This window comes from Heteronotia binoei, chromosome 12, assembly GCF_032191835.1.
Source record: "Heteronotia binoei isolate CCM8104 ecotype False Entrance Well chromosome 12, APGP_CSIRO_Hbin_v1, whole genome shotgun sequence".
NCBI lineage: Eukaryota > Metazoa > Chordata > Lepidosauria > Squamata > Gekkonidae > Heteronotia > Heteronotia binoei.
The window spans coordinates 1,464,059-1,482,066 of NC_083234.1; the positions used below are offsets into that span (position 1 = coordinate 1,464,059).

An 18,008-nucleotide genomic window follows, 5' to 3' on the forward strand; every position below is an offset into this window, starting at 1 on the left:
CCAGCCCGGGCATCCAGGAGCGGAGGGTGGTGATGCAGATCCAGAAGCCAGGCGATGCTGGCAAGGGGCTCAATCCCAGCAAGTCCCTGGGAGGGGAGAAATGCCTCAGTGCCCTTCACGAGGACTGATGGCTCCCTGAATAATGGATGGGCTGGAGAGGCTTTTAAGATGTTCTGCATGCTTGGGAGCCAGAGAGGATGATTTTTTAAAGAGCTGCACACATAGGAAACCACCGGCAAAGGTGCTCCGAGCAAGGGTTAGCTCTTTGAACACACCATGTTTACACCGCGCATTCTGCTCTGCTGCATGTCATGGGAAATGGATATGCTGGGATTGGTGGCAGCCGGGAGGGGGGAGGCATATCTGGACCAGGGCAGGACTGCGTAGCCACTGGCCTCTTGCCTTCGCTGCCTGTCAGAAAGAAGCCACCTTCGCCCTGAATTCCCAGCTGCCCCGTCCTCCCTCCAACACCTCAGGAGCAGTTTCAGACACTGGCTGGCTGACTGGGCTGGGCAGCAGAGGAAGGAAGGCCTCAAGCCATGCTCTGGAGAGGGAAAGCGAACAGCAGCCACAGTGCAGACAGCTGTTGACCCAGAACCAACCTGCTCCCCCAACTGGAGAGCCTCGACCATCCACCGCCACCTCCAGCCCCCAGCAGCAGAGAGGGCCTGGGCCGCTGTGTCATCCCCAGGCAAGTCTGGCCTGGCCAAGGCACCCCCCCCCACCCGCCCTGCTCAGATGGAAGCCTGGCTCACGCCTCTGACCACTCTGCTCCCCCTGGGCGAGGAGGCACCCCGCCCCGCCAAGAAGGAGCCACCAGCGAGAGCGCTGGGCCTACAGCTCCACCAGCCATGGCTTTCACCCACCTTTCACCGTGACGTGGACACTCTGGCTGATGGAGAGCTGCGGCTGGATGAGGACGCTGCACAGGTACTCCCCCTCATCCATGCCCTTCTGGACGTCCATCAGCTTGAGGGTGCCGTTCTCAAAGACCACCTGCCGGTGGTTGTCGGGCAGCAGCAGGGAGTCCTTGTACCACTTAATGGAGTAGTACGGGTAGCCAATCACCCGGCAGTTGATGAAGGTGTCTCGCCCTGCCACTGCTGTGATGTTCTTCATGGCACGGATACTGGGGGGGCCTAAAGAGGGGGGGAGGAGGAAAGGGGCAGGCGAGGTTACTTCCAGGGAGCAAGTGGCTCACGCCCCAAAATGGCGCAGCAGGAGCACAAGGGAGCCAGTGCTGCTCGTCACTGGAGAAAAGCGAGGGGGGGGATGTGTGTCACTTGGACCGATCTGCTTACAGGTCTGTGCCCCACAGTGCCCTGCCCGGCCCCCTGAGAGTCTTTTGCAGCATCCAGGGAGGGGAGGAGGGGGCAGCACGCCCCGGGAGCCCCCAGCACCTCATCACAGGCAAAGTCCTCAACCATCCAAAGAGGTGGCTCAGGCACCCTGGAGACTCAGGGGGAGACCACAGAAGGCCAGGCTGGTGGGCAGCAGCTCCCAGCCCTTCCACCTCAGGCACGTTGCCAGGTTGCCAACCGAGGAAAAGGTGGGCCTTTGAGGAGTCCTGAGAGGCCAAGCCCTACAACCCCTCACTGCTGCCACCCAAGAGCACTTGAGGAGCCCTTCCAACTTCCTCACGCTACACAGTGTGGAAGCCTCCGCACCGCTGGCTCCTTCCTCCTCCTCCAGCAGCCAGGCCTCCCCTTCAGCCTTCCCAGTCGCCAGGGCCAGTTGGGCTCATCCCCCCCACCCACTGTGCTGCTGCCATGGGAGCCCAGAGAAGGAAGAGAAGCTGGCCCACGAGGGCCAAGGGAGATTCATTGCTGGGCCAGAAACAGGGCAAGCTGCAGGGGCCGAAAGGGAAGCGCTGAGCTGGCTGCGGTCAGCAGGGGCTTCTCTGGCCACGGAGCTGGTCACATCATTGGTCTCCAAGGACAACCCTCATTCCTCTGCAGCTTCTCCCCCTCTTCCCCCTGGGGTTTGGTTTTACGTCTAGCAAATGTCAACCCTCTTCTGCTTTTCAGAAAGTCTTGTTCAGCCTGATGTTGCAGGTTCTGCCCATTCCTGACCTCCTGGCCTGAGACCACCGAAGGGCCATTGGCTGGCGAAAAGCAGCCCCTCCCCCTGGTCAGAGCCCCCCTGCCGCCCTGGAGAGGAGAGAGAGGCCTGCCCAACCACGCCAAAAGCCAACACAAGGAAAGCCTATGCTGAGATTGAAAAGTAGACAGGCACCTCTTACGTTTATTCGCGCTTGGTATTCGGCACTGCCCACTGAGTTCCGCGCGGCACAACGGTACACCCCTCCGTCCTTGATCTGCGGGCTGGTGACGTTCATGTGGCTGACGGTGGTGCCGTCTGACATGGTGTACTGGTTGCTGCGGTGGCTGCTGTCTCTCTGGATGGGCTCATCGTCCAAGGCCCAGGTGATGGTGGGCGGCGGGGCACCCTTAGCGGCACACATCAGGGAGAACTGCTCCCCCGGATTCACCACCTTCTCGCTGAAGGGCGAAACGATGCGAGGGGTTCCATCTAGCAGAGATCCACAGACAGACAGAAGCAAGTTGAGTCCAAGTGGCCCTGGGGCAGTGGGCAGGCCCCGTCCCCACCCCCTGGCACGTCTTCAGGGAGAGAAGCGGGGCAGAAGTGGCAGGGCCCAGCCAAGCAGAGCCACAGTTCCAGGCAAGAAGGACCTTCTGGCCCTGCGGCCCCCACCCCTCACTCATTCTCCCCCCACCTCGCCCCCCGCATGCCCGGACCTCAGTCCTGAGGAGGCCTCTGCCTGCTGCAGAGGCCAAGGGGGAAGAGCCCAGCCATCTCTTCCATGCACACCAAGGGGGAAGAGCCCAGCCATCTCTTCCATGCACACCAAGGCGGGAGAGCCCAGCCATCTCTTCCATGCACGCCAAGGGGGAATAGCCCAGCCATCTCTTCCATGCACGCCAAGGGGGGAGAGCCCAGCCATTTCTTCCATGCACGCCAAGGGGGGAGAGCCCAGCCATCTCTTCCATGCACGCCAAGGGGGGAGAGCCCAGCCATCTCTTCCATGCACGCCAAGGGGGGAGAGCCCAGCCATCTCTTCCATGCACGCCAAGGGGGAAGAGCCCAGCCATCTCTTCCATGCACTCCAAGGGGGAATAGCCCAGCCATCTCTTCCATGCACACCAAGGGGGAAGAGCCCAGCCATCTCTTCCATGCACTCCAAGGGGGAATAGCCCAGCCATCTCTTCCATGCACGCCAAGGGGGGAGAGCCCAGCCATCTCTTCCATGCACGCCAAGGGGGGAGAGCCCAGCCATCTCTTCCATGCACGCCAAGGGGGGAGAGCCCAGCCATCTCTTCCATGCACGCCAAGGAGGAAGAGCCCAGCCATCTCTTCCATGCACGCCAAGGGGGGAGAGCCCAGCCATCTCTTCCATGCACGCCAAGGGGGAAGAGCCCAGCCATCTCTTCCATGCACGCCAAGGGGGGAGAGCCCAGCCATCTCTTCCATGCACGCCAAGGGGGGAGAGCCCAGCCATCTCTTCCATGCACGCCAAGGGGGGAGAGCCCAGCCATCTCTTCCATGCACGCCAAGGGGGGAGAGCCCAGCCATCTCTTCCATGCACCCAAGGGGGAAGAGCCCAGCCATCTCTTCCATGCACGCCAAGGGGGAAGAGCCCAGCCATCTCTTCCATGCACGCCAAGGGGGGAGAGCCCAGCCATCTCTTCCATGCACTCCAAGGGGGAATAGCCCAGCCATCTCTTCCATGCACGCCAAGGGGGGAGAGCCCAGCCATCTCTTCCATGCACTCCAAGGGGGAAGAGCCCAGCCATCTCTTCCATGCACGCCAAGGGGGAAGAGCCCAGCCATCTCTTCCATGCACGCCAAGGGGGGAGAGCCCAGCCATCTCTTCCATGCACGCAAAGGGGGAAGAGCCCAGCCACCTCTTCCATGCACGCCAAGGGGGGAGAGCCCAGCCATCTCTTCCATGCACGCCAAGGGGGGAGAGCCCAGCCATCTCTTCCATGCATGCCAAGGGGGGAGAGCCCAGCCATCTCTTCCATGCACGCCAAGGGGGGAGAGCCCAGCCATCTCTTCCATGCACTCCAAGGGGGGAGAGCCCAGCCATCTCTTCCATGCACGCCAAGGGGGAAGAGCCCAGCCATCTCGTCCATGCACGCCAAGGGGGGAGAGCCCAGCCATCTCTTCCATGCACTCCAAGGGGGAATAGCCCAGCCATCTCTTCCATGCACGCAAAGGGGGAAGAGCCCAGCCATCTCTTCCATGCACTCCAAGGGGGGAGAGCCCAGCCATCTCTTCCATGCACGCCAAGGGGGAAGAGCCCAGCCATCTCTTTCATGCACGCCAAGGGGGGAGAGCCCAGCCATCTCTTCCATGCACGCCAAGGGGGGAGAGCCCAGCCATCTCTTCCATGCACGCCAAGGGGGAAGAGCCCAGCCATCTCTTCCATGCACGCCAAGGGGGAAGAGCCCAGCCATCTCTTCCATGCACTCCAAGGGGGAATAGCCCAGCCATCTCTTCCATGCACCCAAGGGGGAAGAGCCCAGCCATCTCTTCCATGCACTCCAAGGGGGGAGAGCCCAGCCATCTCTTCCATGCACGCCAAGGGGGAAGAGCCCAGCCATCTTTTCCATGCACGCCAAGGGGGGAGAGCCCAGCCATCTCTTCCATGCACGCCAAGGGGGGAGAGCCCAGCCATCTCTTCCATGCACGCCAAGGGGGAAGAGCCCTGCCATCTCTTCCATGCACGCCAAGGGGGGAGAGCCCAGCCATCTCTTCCATGCACACCAAGGGGGAATAGCCCAGCCATCTCTTCCATGCACCCAAGGGGGAAGAGCCCAGCCATCTTTTCCATGCACGCCAAAGGGGAGAGCCCAGCCATCTCTTCCATGCACGCCAAGGGGGGAGAGCCCAGCCATCTCTTCCATGCACGCCAAGGGGGGAGAGCCCAGCCATCTCTTCCATGCACACCAAGGGGGGAGAGCCCAGCCATCTCTTCCATGCACGCCAAGGGGGAAGAGCCCAGCCATCTCTTCCATGCACGCCAAGGGGGGAAAGCCCAGCCATCTCTTCCATGCACGCCAAGGGGGGAGAGCCCAGCCATCTCTTCCATGCACGCCAAGGGGGGAGAGCCCAGCCATCTCTTCCATGCACGCCAAGGGGGGAGAGCCCAGCCATCTCTTCCATGCACGCCAAGGGGGGAGAGCCCAGCCATCTCTTCCATGCACGCCAAGGGGGGAGAGCCCAGCCATCTCTTCCATGCACTCCAAGGGTGAATGTCCCAGCCATCTCTTCCATGCACGCCAAGGGGGGAGAGCCCAGGCATCTCTTCCATGCACTCCAAGGGGGGAGAGCCCAGCCATCTCTTCCATGCACGCCAAGGGGGAAGAGCCCAGCCATCTCTTTCATGCACGCCAAGGGGGGAGAGCCCAGCCATCTCTTCCATGCACGCCAAGGGGGGAGAGCCCAGCCATCTCTTCCATGCACGCCAAGGGGGAAGAGCCCAGCCATCTCTTCCATGCACGCCAAGGGGGAAGAGCCCAGCCATCTCTTCCATGCACTCCAAGGGGGAATAGCCCAGCCATCTCTTCCATGCACCCAAGGGGGAAGAGCCCAGCCATCTCTTCCATGCACTCCAAGGGGGGAGAGCCCAGCCATCTCTTCCATGCACGCCAAGGGGGAAGAGCCCAGCCATCTTTTCCATGCACGCCAAGGGGGGAGAGCCCAGCCATCTCTTCCATGCACGCCAAGGGGGGAGAGCCCAGCCATCTCTTCCATGCACGCCAAGGGGGAAGAGCCCTGCCATCTCTTCCATGCACCCAAGGGGGAAGAGCCCAGCCATCTTTTCCATGCACCCCAAAGGGGAGAGCCCAGCCATCTCTTCCATGCACGCCAAGGGGGGAGAGCCCAGCCATCTTTTCCATGCACGCCAAAGGGGAGAGCCCAGCCATCTCTTCCATGCACGCCAAGGGGGGAGAGCCCAGCCATCTCTTCCATGCACGCCAAGGGGGGAGAGCCCAGCCATCTCTTCCATGCACGCCAAGGGGGGAGAGCCCAGCCATCTCTTCCATGCACCCAAGGGGGAAGAGCCCAGCCATCTTTTCCATGCACGCCAAGGGGGAAGAGCCCAGCCATCTCTTCCATGCACACCAAGGGGGGAGAGCCCAGCCATCTCTTCTATGCACACCAAGGGGGAAGAGCCCTGCCATCTCTTCCATGCATGCCAAGGGGAGAGAGCCCAGCCATCTCTTCCATGCATGCCAAGGGGGAAGACCTCAGTCCTGAGGAGGCCTCTGCCTGCTGCAGAGGCCAAGGGGGAAGAGCCCAGCCATCTCTTCCATGCACTCCAAGGGGGGAGAGCCCAGCCATCTCTTCCATGCACGCCAAGGGGGAAGAGCCCAGCCATCTCTTTCATGCACGCCAAGGGGGGAGAGCCCAGCCATCTCTTCCATGCACGCCAAGGGGGGAGAGCCCAGCCATCTCTTCCATGCACGCCAAGGGGGAAGAGCCCAGCCATCTCTTCCATGCACGCCAAGGGGGAAGAGCCCAGCCATCTCTTCCATGCACTCCAAGGGGGAATAGCCCAGCCATCTCTTCCATGCACCCAAGGGGGAAGAGCCCAGCCATCTCTTCCATGCACTCCAAGGGGGGAGAGCCCAGCCATCTCTTCCATGCACGCCAAGGGGGAAGAGCCCAGCCATCTTTTCCATGCACGCCAAGGGGGGAGAGCCCAGCCATCTCTTCCATGCACGCCAAGGGGGGAGAGCCCAGCCATCTCTTCCATGCACGCCAAGGGGGAAGAGCCCTGCCATCTCTTCCATGCACCCAAGGGGGAAGAGCCCAGCCATCTTTTCCATGCACCCCAAAGGGGAGAGCCCAGCCATCTCTTCCATGCACGCCAAGGGGGGAGAGCCCAGCCATCTTTTCCATGCACGCCAAAGGGGAGAGCCCAGCCATCTCTTCCATGCACACCAAGGGGGAATAGCCCAGCCATCTCTTCCATGCACCCAAGGGGGAAGAGCCCAGCCATCTTTTCCATGCACGCCAAAGGGGAGAGCCCAGCCATCTCTTCCATGCACGCCAAGGGGGGAGAGCCCAGCCATCTCTTCCATGCACGCCAAGGGGGGAGAGCCCAGCCATCTCTTCCATGCACACCAAGGGGGGAGAGCCCAGCCATCTCTTCTATGCACACCAAGGGGGAAGAGCCCTGCCATCTCTTCCATGCATGCCAAGGGGAGAGAGCCCAGCCATCTCTTCCATGCATGCCAAGGGGGAAGAGCCCAGCCATCTCTTCCATGCACGCCATCATCATGCTCACCAAGGCTTCTCAAGCCCTGTGTTGCTGAAGGCTGGTGACCATGACAAGAAAATGACAAGTAAAAATAAGATCTATCCAAACAGAAGCAACCGTTAAAATAAAACAAGGTGCGACTGGTCCAACTTCCTCGGTGTCATAGATGCAACCTGTAGTAACCCTGGGGCCCATGTTCCTTACCTGTCTTTCCGCTGCTCCCTGTGCACCATTCATGAAGTATCATTCCACCCTGAGCCAGACAAGCCAAGGCCAACGTATCTGGCCAGAGACTGCACCTGCTTATCCTGGGAATGTATTCTGGACTAGGGGGGAGGGAATGCTATTGGTGGGGTTTTGGCACTTACACTTTTAACTTGGTAATGGCCGGGCCTCAGGTCTATGTAAGGGGGCTTTGCCTGCCAGAAGCAGTTTTAGCAAGGCGCCTCTTGCCTGCCAATGAAACCTTTTCTTTCAAGACAATGGTGCATTGAAGGCAGAAGACCTTGCAGTACTTGACATTTGGTGCTCAGCCTAGAAGGGAAGGGGCATCACTGGGCTGAAGGCCTCAGGTTCAGTCCCTGAAACTTCCAGCTAAAGTGCCCTGGGTGTGAAGGTGCGGAGAGACCCCTGGCCACTGGGGTCAGAGCAGAGATCAGGGGCTGGGCTAGCTGAGCTCAGAGGGCTCTGGACAGGCCCGGAAGCAGTCGGCTAGTCCAACTGGAAGGCTTCCCCCTCCCACGCACCTTGGGGGCAGATCACCCCAGGCATGTCTGTGTGCCCAGGGATGCCCAACTCACCCTCCAGCACAATGACGGCAAAGTCCTGGGCCGTTTGGGACTTCCTGGTGGCAAAGCACTGATAGGCCCCTGAGTGGCTCTTCTGAGCTGCTGTGATGAGGAGCGTCTCGTTGTTGATGCCCCGGATGGAGATGAAGTCGTCCGGCACCACCAGCTCCGTGTTGCGATACCAGCGGATGGTGTATTCTGGGGAGCCCGAGAGGGCACACGAGAGGATGACAGTGCTCCCGATGCCCGTCTTCAGCTTCTTTGGCGTGAGGGTAACGTGCAGAGGATCTGGGGGAGCGGGGAGAGAGCAAGAGCCATGATCAGGGTCCCAGACACCACCCAGAACTGGAGGCACTCCACTCTAGTATGTGCCTCCCCCAACAGCTCCCACAGTACAAAGCATCCCTGAAATGTTGGTGTTCAACCAAGTTGGTGAAGAACGTTCTGAAAATGGAGTGAAAGCTACACTCAGAGCAACTCAGAAGAAGAAACCACCAGGAGTAGATGGGATCTCAATAGAGCTGTTTCAAGTTGTAGAAATGAAGTCCATCAGATTCTTAACAAGAAGATGCCAACAAATAGGGGAAACAAAACCCTCTGCCTGCCTTCCTATTCCAAGAAAAGGAGATGTCAAAGATGGCAGGAACTACCAGACTATCATAATAATTTCCTATGCAAACAAAATGATGCTCAAAATTCTGCAACACTCTTACCATATATGGAACAAGACTTGCCAGATGTTCAGAAAAGGAAGAGGCCATAGAGGTCATATTGCAGATTTACAATGTCTCCTAGAGCATACAGAGAATTTCAGCAGAAAATCAGTTTGTACTTTATAGATTACTGCAAAGCTTCCAACTTTATGGGTCACAAAAAGTCATGGATGGTTTCAAAAGATATGGTTGGGCCACAATGTCTGACTGTTTTGAGACGGAACCTGTACTCTGGGTAAGAAGCTGCTTTTAGGAAAGAAAATGGTTTCCACTTGGTAAAGGTGTCAGACCAGAATGTATGTTTTCTCCCTCTCTGCTCAATGTATATACAGAACATATAAGGGAAACTCGATTAGATTCAGATGGTAGAATGAAAACTGCTGGAACAGTTTGAGATATCCAGCTGATACCCATGTTACTGGCAGGAAGGAGTAAAATGACCAGCGATGTCAGTTAAAGGAGAAAGTGCCAAAGCAGGACTGTACCTGACCGTCAGGAAAACAAAAGTAACAACTACTGAGAAATTAAACAACTTTAAGGATGATGAGGATGATAATGAAGGAGACATTAAAATGGTTAAAGATCTGCTGAAATTCCTTGGCTCAGTCATCAACCCAAAGGGAGACTGCAAACAAGGTCTCAGAGAAGGGTAGGGGGGGGGGGGCTGCAGGGACCAGAAAAGATCCTTCTGTTGCTGTAAACCAGGACAAAGACCACTCATACTGTGCTGCTTCCCACTACTTTTGATAAGGATGTGAAAGCTGGACAATGAAGAAGTGAGTAGTGAGCAGAGACTCACAAAACCCTGCCACAAATGTTGCTCATCTTCTTGAAGATGCTGGTGCTTCATTCTTACGCTTCTCTACTGGACAACAAAGAAAGGTGACAGGAAGATGATGGATGCCTTTGAAATGTCATCTTAGAAGAGAGTTTTATGGGCCACACAAAAACAAATAGGCAGGTTTTCAAATTGAGCCTGAATGCTTCCTAGAAGCTAAAATGAATAAACTGAGGTTTTGGTCCCATCGTGAGAAGACAAAGACCACCGGAGAAGACGATCCCACCAGGCAAAGTTGAAGGGAGCAGGACAAGGGGAAGACTCAGCTGAGATGAACTGACTCAATAAAGCAACTGACAGTCTTCAGTTGGCACAACCTGGAGACCCTTCAGCTACAGGGAGGGTCGGTCACCAATAGTCATAACGGACTTGATGACACATCACAGACACAACCAGGCTGGGTTGTTGGGGGGGGGGGAGTCCAGAAGGTAAAAGGCTTCTTCTCTGGGAAGGGTGCAGTCCTGATGGCTTTAAAAGACACCGTCCTGAAAGGTCTCTTGAAGCTTTCCCTGGACCCCCTCCCACCACCCCGCCAGGGCCAGCAGCTCCCACCCAGGGGCCAACTTTCTCTTTTGAACAAAGTGCTCCGCTGGGTTGTAGCTCTGCAGCTGCAGACAGTCTTGGGGAAATGGACTTCCTAGACCCATTTGAATTCAGATTCAAGCCTGGCTTTGGGATGGCACTGGCTTGGACCACTCCACCTAACGATCTTCAGCAGATGAATAAAACCCCTCCCTGCGGATTGTCCTGGACCACCAGACTACGGCATCCTTCTGCAGAAGCTGGCAGAGGTGGAAACAAAGAGAAGCCATTTGGTCTTCTGGTGGTTCTGCTCTGAGTCGGCTGCCTGGTTTCAGAAGATGGTGCTGCTTGGCCCCTCAAAGGGCGGGGACCTTGCCCCCATCACACGATTCCACTGCCGGAATGAGGTCCCACTAAGAACATGGGAGACACCCAATTCTATTTATCCTTCTCAGCTGAGGCAGGTGGGTCTGTGAATAGATTCCCAGAGAACATAATGGGATGAAAAAGGGCCAGGAAACCAAACCTCAACCCAGACAAAAACCTAGGGCTGCTGGTCAGCAACAAAGCTGCTCAAGGAGTGTCCTGGGGGGGGGTTGTTGGTGCTCCCCCCTGAAGGAGCAGCTTCCTAGCTTGGGGCAGGGGCGGGGCTGCTGCTGGATCCTGGCCTACAGGTGTCTTGGGGGGCAGGGAGCACCTTTCCCTGTGTTTTATTCTGGCATGCCAGTCATGGCCATTCCACCAAAAGCATGAGCTAGCCACAGAGATCTGTGCTCTGGTCACATCTGGGCTAGACTGCTGCAGTGCGGGGCTGCCTTTGAAAGCTGTCTGGAAGCTCCCATTGGCCCAGAATGTGGCAGTCAGGCTCTTGTGGGGGGCAGGATCTTCCCACCTGTTCCCAGGCTGCTTCTGACCTTTAAGGTCCTTGAGAGCTGGGCCAGGCTGGGCTGGGGGGGCAGGACCCCTGTAGGACCACCTCTTCCTATATTGTCCAGCCTGCCAGTGAAGATCCTGCTCCCAAGCTCTGCTGGCTGAGGAGACCTTCCATGTGTGTGTGTGGGGGGGGGGGGTGAGGCAAGGCAAGTAGTGACCAGGGAGGGGGCTTTTTCTATGGTGACACCTCTCCTGAGGAACACCCTTTCCCCTGAGGGTCCCTTGGTGCCCACCTGGGTCCCTCTCCTTTGCACCAGCCCCAAACTAACCCCCACCTTTCATTTAGAATTCCATCCCTGAGGCATACACGGCAAGACGAGGGTCCTTGAGGTCAGGACCAAGCAGCTGCTAGAAGAGGACTGGCTCAGAGCCCCGGGCGTGGCTACGTGAGGGCTCTGGGTTCCAAAGCAGGGTGCCTTTCACCAGCTGTTGGGGAAAGGGGAGCCACAGCTGGGGGGGGGGAGGAGGTTAGCTGAGTTCACACACCTTCCCTTCAGAAATGGTCTGTTTCAGAAACAATCTCTTAAGGGTCTAGCTTGTTGTTAGTAACTGCTGGACAAAATGGAAGAGCTGCCTTGCTGCCAAGTCACAGCAAGAAGAAAAGAGAGGCAGGAAAAGGCAAAATTGCATTTTTGAATGGGACACACTGGAAATGCCTCCCAGAACCAAGATTTGCTGGGAAATTTCCCTCTCTGAATTCTGAACGTATTTCACCATTATCTCATGTCTCCCTCCACATCCACAAAGGCCCTCTTCCCCAACCCCAGCTGCTTCTGACCTCTCCGAATGGCAAGACCCACTGGGAAGAAGCCCAAGTGAAGAGGCCACAGTTGGAGGCTGCCCCTGAGAAGACACAGGTTTGCTCCCAGCCCCTCGACCTTCTCCCGCAAAATGTCACTGCACAATCCTCCAGGTGTGCAGCGAGCCCCCCGCCCCCTGCTGCCCACCATGCAGTCCTTCTCTGTGTATCACTTTCCCTCTTCAGCAGCCAGAAGTTGCCAGTGTGGCGGGCTCTGCAGAGGGAACCGGAGCCGTCACTTAGCTCTGGCTGACGGGGAAAGTGTCACAGACTTGCTCTGAGCACACAGGGAGCGAGTTGCCATATTGCATTGGAGCTCTGGCCTACAGAACCACCCATGTGTGAGGCCTGCTTCTTTACTCCAACCGAACAGCTGCAGAGAAGCCCGGAAGCCCGAGTTCTTAGGCTCTCACAGGCTCCTTGCGGGCTCCTGGTTCGGCTCCTCTGCTCCAGGAGAACCAGAGTCCTCTCTACCGCCCACCCCCCGGAGAGCAGGCGATGTCTTCCTTGGTCTTTGGAAAGCTGCACTGACTTTCCTTAGGGCAGCCCCTCGAGCCTCAGCAAAGATAGCAGAAGATGAGAAAGACAAAGAGCATCAACGAATGGTCCCTGGCCTGCAGTCAGGCGGCAGCAACTTCCACCCACCAGGAGGACCCCCTGATCAAGGCACCCCCCCTCTCCGCCTTCCTTCCTTCCTTCCTTCCTTCCTTCCTTCCTTCCTTCCTTCCTTCCTTCCTTCCTTCCTTCCTTCCTTCCTTCCTTCCTTCCTTCCTGCTGGCCAGCGCCTGCCTGGATGGAGCCACCCCCTTGGACTTGCATCACACCCCAGCAGTGCTCAAGCCACAGCGGGGAGGAGGCCTTGCTGCTCCCTGCCCCTCACCAATCACGGCGAGAATCCCGGTGACCTCAGCAGAGCCAAAGGTGTTTGTGACTTCGCAGATGTAGGCGCCGCTGTCCTCCACTCGCAGGTCGCTGATTGTCAAGCCAGTGAGACGTTTGGTCCACCTGCTGTCCGCAGGTAGGGGGCGGCCATCTTTGACCCACCGGATGGCAGGGTTTGGGTAGCCAGAAGCAATGCAGGGCAGCTCCACCAGCTGGCCTGCCTTTACCTCCCGGGACTGGAAGCCGTCTAGGATGGCGGGAATGGATTCTGCTGGGTCTACAAGGGGAAAAAGAAAATGAGCAATCAAACCCTGGCTGGGAAGGCAAAGATCTTGCTGGAGAAGCAAGTCCATGCTGATGCAAACATGCTTTCTTCCCACTATGACTCAGCTGATCTGGCCACTTGCATCCACACCGTGGTCACACGAAGACTAGAAGACTGCTAAGCTCTCTGCATAGCTCTCCTCCCAAGGTCAGTTCAGAGGCTTCATCTGGTGAAGAAGGCCTCCTCCGCTTGGTTATGACTGGGAGCTGGATGGGTCATGCCCATGGGACCCCCCATTGTGCAGTCGCTCCAGGGGCTGCCCAGCAGTTGCAAGCTCAGACCAAGGCCCTTCATGACCCTGGACACACACACACACACACCCTGTGCCTGCAAGACTGCCTCTCCCCCTCTGTCCCACCCCTCTGCTTCTTTGAGGAGCAGAACCATTTGCAGGTGACCCCTTGCCAATGGGCAAAACCAACAACTGCCCAGGCATGCCCCCCCTTGTGGAATGGCCTGGGAGGCTCCTGACACGTGGCAAACTCTGCAAAAGGGAACTGCTGCAAAGGTCTGCCTCCCTCCCAAGAGATCAGCCCAGGAAATGCCCTGCGTTTCTACCAATTCTCACGCCAGGCCCTGCATTCACATCTCCTCTTTAAGACTTCTGCTTTGCTCAGGTGACAGCTGCGGTTCCAACCTCTCCATTTCCTAGTCCAAGTTCCCTGCTCATGAGCTGCATCATCCCTTGGATTGCCTGGATTCACATCCTGTGATTCACTTGGAGCCTCTGCGAGGGGCCAAGTATAAAATAAAGTGCATAAATCTCCAAGCCCAAATTCTGTGAAGGGAATAAATCATACAAACTAGGGGCTCTGTTACGAGGGCCAGATCTGACAGAAATGGGACTTTGTGGGGCCAGGTCATGCGTATCATAAAATGTAAGATTTAAACTTTATGGAGGATACAGGTAAAGGTAGTCCCCTGTGCAAGCACCAGTTGTTTCCGACTCTGGGGTGACGTTGCTTTCACAACGTTTTCCCGGCAGACTTTTTTACAGGGTGGTTTGCCATTGCCTTCCCCAGCTGGGTACTCATTTTACTGACCTCAGAAGGATGGAAGGCTGAGTCAACCTCGAGCTGGCTACCTGAACCCAGCTTCTGCTGGGATAGAACTCAGGTTGTGAGCAGAGCTTAGGAATGCAGTACTGCAGCTTTACCACTCTGCGCCACGGGGCTCTTATAGAGGATATAGGTAAACACAATTAAAGATATTATTTTTAACTTAAAGTACAAACATGCTTAGAACTCTTGGCATGTTTTGTTTAAAATGGAAAGGTGGGGGAATATTGGGGTTTGGCAATGCAATTTTAAAAATAAAACATCCCCACCCCCCAGTCCCTGGGAAAATGGTCTTCCACAAAACCAGTCCCTGGTGCCCAAAAGGTTGGAGGCCACTGCTCCAGAGGATAGTGCCCCGCTTCCTCCCCCATGGCAGGCTTCCCTCAAGGGGCCAGTCCCTCTCCGGCCCCTCCAGCCTCTGCCCCAAAACACAGGAGGGGGAGGGCCGGGGGGGGGGGAAGAAGCACCTGCTGCCTGACAGCTGGAGGGGCATCCCACACCCCAGACTCACTCCGGAGAAAACTGCGCTCTCGATCTTGGCGGGACCATGGAGCCAGCACTTGCAAGGAAAAGGACTGGGGCTCTCAATTCCTCACAGAGTCCCTAGTTGAGCTCTTGCCTTTGCCTCCTACCCAACCAGTTTGCACTTCAGCATGGACAGCTCCCTACAGCCAGACACCCCCCCCTCAAAGCCCCCGCCATCTCTGGCCTTGGCCATCAGCTCCTGTTCTCCCTGCCTGTGGCCTTTGTGCACAGAAGAGGAAACATGGAACCTCCTTCCTTCAACTCCCTCCTTTCAGCCACCTATGAGTTCGCAGCGGAGTTCCTGTGCACACACAGAGTGCAGTCACCATGACTGAAACCGTGTGGGGAAGTCTTGGGTGGAAGGCACTTCTCCACATGCTGGGTTTGCTCCTCTCTACTAAGCAGCTTGCTGGTGAACTGGCTTTGTTGTGGATGGACAACTAACTCCTGATGGCACAGCAGAGCCGGCTGACTCCAGGCAGGAGGGCTTCCAGGCAGGAGGGCTTCTAGACCAGAGAGGGGCTCCATGGGTTAACTGGGAGCCACCGGCAAGAACAAGAGGCAGCAAGGCTGGTGGCTCAACTGTTCCAAGTGGCTTGTGGCTTGGAAGTGTCACCTGGCTAATGGCGCTAAGCTGCCCTCAAGCTGTATCGTTTCTGTGAGGCTCTTTGCTGATGCATCTCCTTCACCTCTGCCAACCAAGTGGTGGAGCCAAGTGGATTGCAGGTCTGGTCCGGGAAGTGTTGGAACCACTTGCTTGTGCTTCTTCTGGGGACAAGTGCAGGCTGATCTTGCTGGTGGGGGCTGACCGGGAGCTGCCCAGGTCTTGGGGGGGGGGGGGGGGAGTGAGAGAGCCACCACTGGTTCAAATTGTCCCTGCCTTGATGCGTGAGAGGGCTCTCCCTGCAGTCTCAAAGGAAGAAAGGATTAGACCTTTCCTCAAGAAGCCCTAACATGGGTTACAACATAGGCCCCCTCCTGGCAGGCTATTGTTCCCCCCTCCCCCACGCTCCTTCTGCAGAAACAAAAGGGTTCTTGGGTAACGTATTGCTCATGTCTTTGTCTCTGGCTAGCAATGAATGGCCAAGTCTTCTTACCTTCCTGTTCCAACTCAGCATCTCTTTGTCTTACTTCTATGCTAATGCAGGCCACGTTGCTCAAATCCTTTGTCTCTTTCTCTCTCCTCTCAGAGGATCCAAACCAAAATTGATCTCAGACATTCAGCCCATCCTGGCCTGTCCTGGCAAACATTAAGGGTCATTCTCGTCCTTTTGTCTCAAACTGGGCATCTCTTCATCTCACCCTGGAAAGCCCAGCGCCTGCCTCCGTCCTCTGAGCAGACAGAACATGACCCTTTTTGTCCAAGGCCCGGGAGAACTCAGACCAGTTGTGTGTGTATTCTGATTGTCTCACGTGTGATTGTATATTTTTACATATTTTTCTAAGTAAACAATTTAAAATATTTTAAATCTGAAGTCTTCTTTCTGATACTGGGCCTTTGTATTATTGGTGGAAGATCCCTGCAGCAAAATAGCTCTACCTAGGTCTTCCTCTTGCTAATTCCCCCATCCAAAAGAGGAGCTCTCCAGCATTTCTAGGAACAGGAAGCAAACAGGGCCCACGGCATCAACAAGGAACAGGCAGCTTATTCACGGAAATCTCACTTCCTTAGACAATGGAACAAAGTAGGATCTTCTTTAGCCAATGGCTGAGTGTCCAGCAGAAGGGAAACACTTTTTTTTTAAATTCAAGGACACCTGTGGATTTTTCCAAGTAAGCATTTTGCTTGGCCTACAACTGGCATCTAAGTCCAGTCACAGTACTAGATAGCGTGCCCCTTTTTGTTCCTTCATATGTCCCAGAATTTTATGTCCCATTCCCCTCAATAAATATTCCTTTTTGTTTGGTGGTCATCTTGTTTTGCCCTGTGCAGGGCCGGAGCTGGGGGTTCTGCCACTAAAGGCAGACCCCCAACTCAGTGCCCCCCTTTCCCCCCCCCAAAAAAAGAAACCATGGGTGCTCGCATGCAGAGTGCATGCATGGCACGGTGACATCACAAAAAGTGAAGTCATCAGGCAGCCCCCGTCTCCCTTAGGCTTCCTGATTGGGGGGGGGGGGGCTGACAGTCGTGTCCCGCGCACCTTGCAAGGCGCTGGGGATGCAAGACCCATTCAGCCTCCCTGCAGTGCAATGCAGAGAGGCTGATCGAGTGGCAGGGGAGCCGACCATCGCTTCCCGGGCACCTTGAAAGGCGCTGGGGACGCGAGCCCCGGTCCCCACTCAACCCTCCTGCAATGCAGGGAGGCTGATCGGATGGCGGGGGAGCCGACCATCGCCTCCCGGGCACCTTGCAAGGCGCTGGGGACACGAGCCCCGGTCCCCACTCAACCCTCCTGCAATGCAGGGAGGCTGATCAGGTGATGGGGGAGCTTACCATTGCCTCCCAGGTGCCTTGCAAGTCACTCAGGACACAACTTGGCAGTCTCTGCAAAGCGCTCCCCTCCACCTGCCTTTGCGAAGGTGTGGGGGGAGGTGGGATCAGAGGAGCAGCCACCGATCCTGCCGGGAGGGAGGGAGGTGCCCTTGTGGAAGCCAGTGCCCTAGGTCGTCGCCTAGTTCGCCGACTCCCACGTGCCGGCCCTGGCCCTGTGTATTCAGAAGCCTTTTGAAAGCGTGTTACTGTTGAAACGATGCTGAGGGGAGATGGACGGCCGCTCAGGCCGTGTGATGGAACCAGCCCAATTCGGCCTTCAGACCCAGTCCCTTCACCTCCCTTTTGGTTTGCCAACTCCTGGAGGGAGCTAATCTTCTTCCCGCCACTAGGGTACGCTGCCACCACCTGCTCCATTTAGGGGTTCCTGACTGAGAGGAACAGGACTCCCAGTCCCCCTTCCTGCCAGTTCTGAGGTCTCAAGGTCCTCTGCCAGCCCAGCACCAGACCAGAGTCCTTCTTTGGGAGACCCCTGGAGGATTGGCAGCCTTGCCAAGCGCCTCCCCCCCCTTCCCTGGGCTCCCCTCTTGCAGCAGCGTGGTCTAAGGTGCTTGGGGAAGGGACTACCTTTTAAACAGACAAAACTTTTATTTATAACATACAACTATTTACGGGGATTTTTTAAAAAAGTGAACAGAAGCAACAAATCATAGTAGGAAGAAAAAATGCTCCTTCTTTCCCTGTGACACTACTTGCCCTGACCATACCCTCTCATCTAACTGATCTCCAAGACTGAACTCAAACTCAGACTGAAGGCTTCCTGTCCAAAATCTCCAGTATAAAACCCAGTTCCCACCCAGGAATTGGTCTTCTGGGAGACAGGCCTGGAGGACTTCCTGT

At 56.6% G+C, this 18,008-nt stretch overlaps 1 protein-coding gene across 2 annotated transcripts in view; it reads right to left on the reverse strand.

The window, feature by feature from the left end:
• Nucleotides 1–18,008, reverse strand: part of DSCAML1 (DS cell adhesion molecule like 1) — a 242,251-nt gene that overhangs the window by 85,317 nt on the left and 138,926 nt on the right. Inside the window, exons 5-8 of one of the 2 annotated variants that reach the window (XM_060250887.1) lie at nt 12,768–13,046; nt 8,095–8,370; nt 2,236–2,532; nt 867–1,139 (exon numbers count right to left, since the gene is read on the reverse strand). In XM_060250887.1, the coding sequence (XP_060106870.1) occupies nt 867–1,139; nt 2,236–2,532; nt 8,095–8,370; nt 12,768–13,046 (1,125 nt within the window). Of the gene's footprint in view, nt 1–866; nt 1,140–2,235; nt 2,533–8,094; nt 8,371–12,767; nt 13,047–18,008 lie in introns of those variants that run through there. The other variant, XM_060250888.1, reaches the window with a different exon arrangement.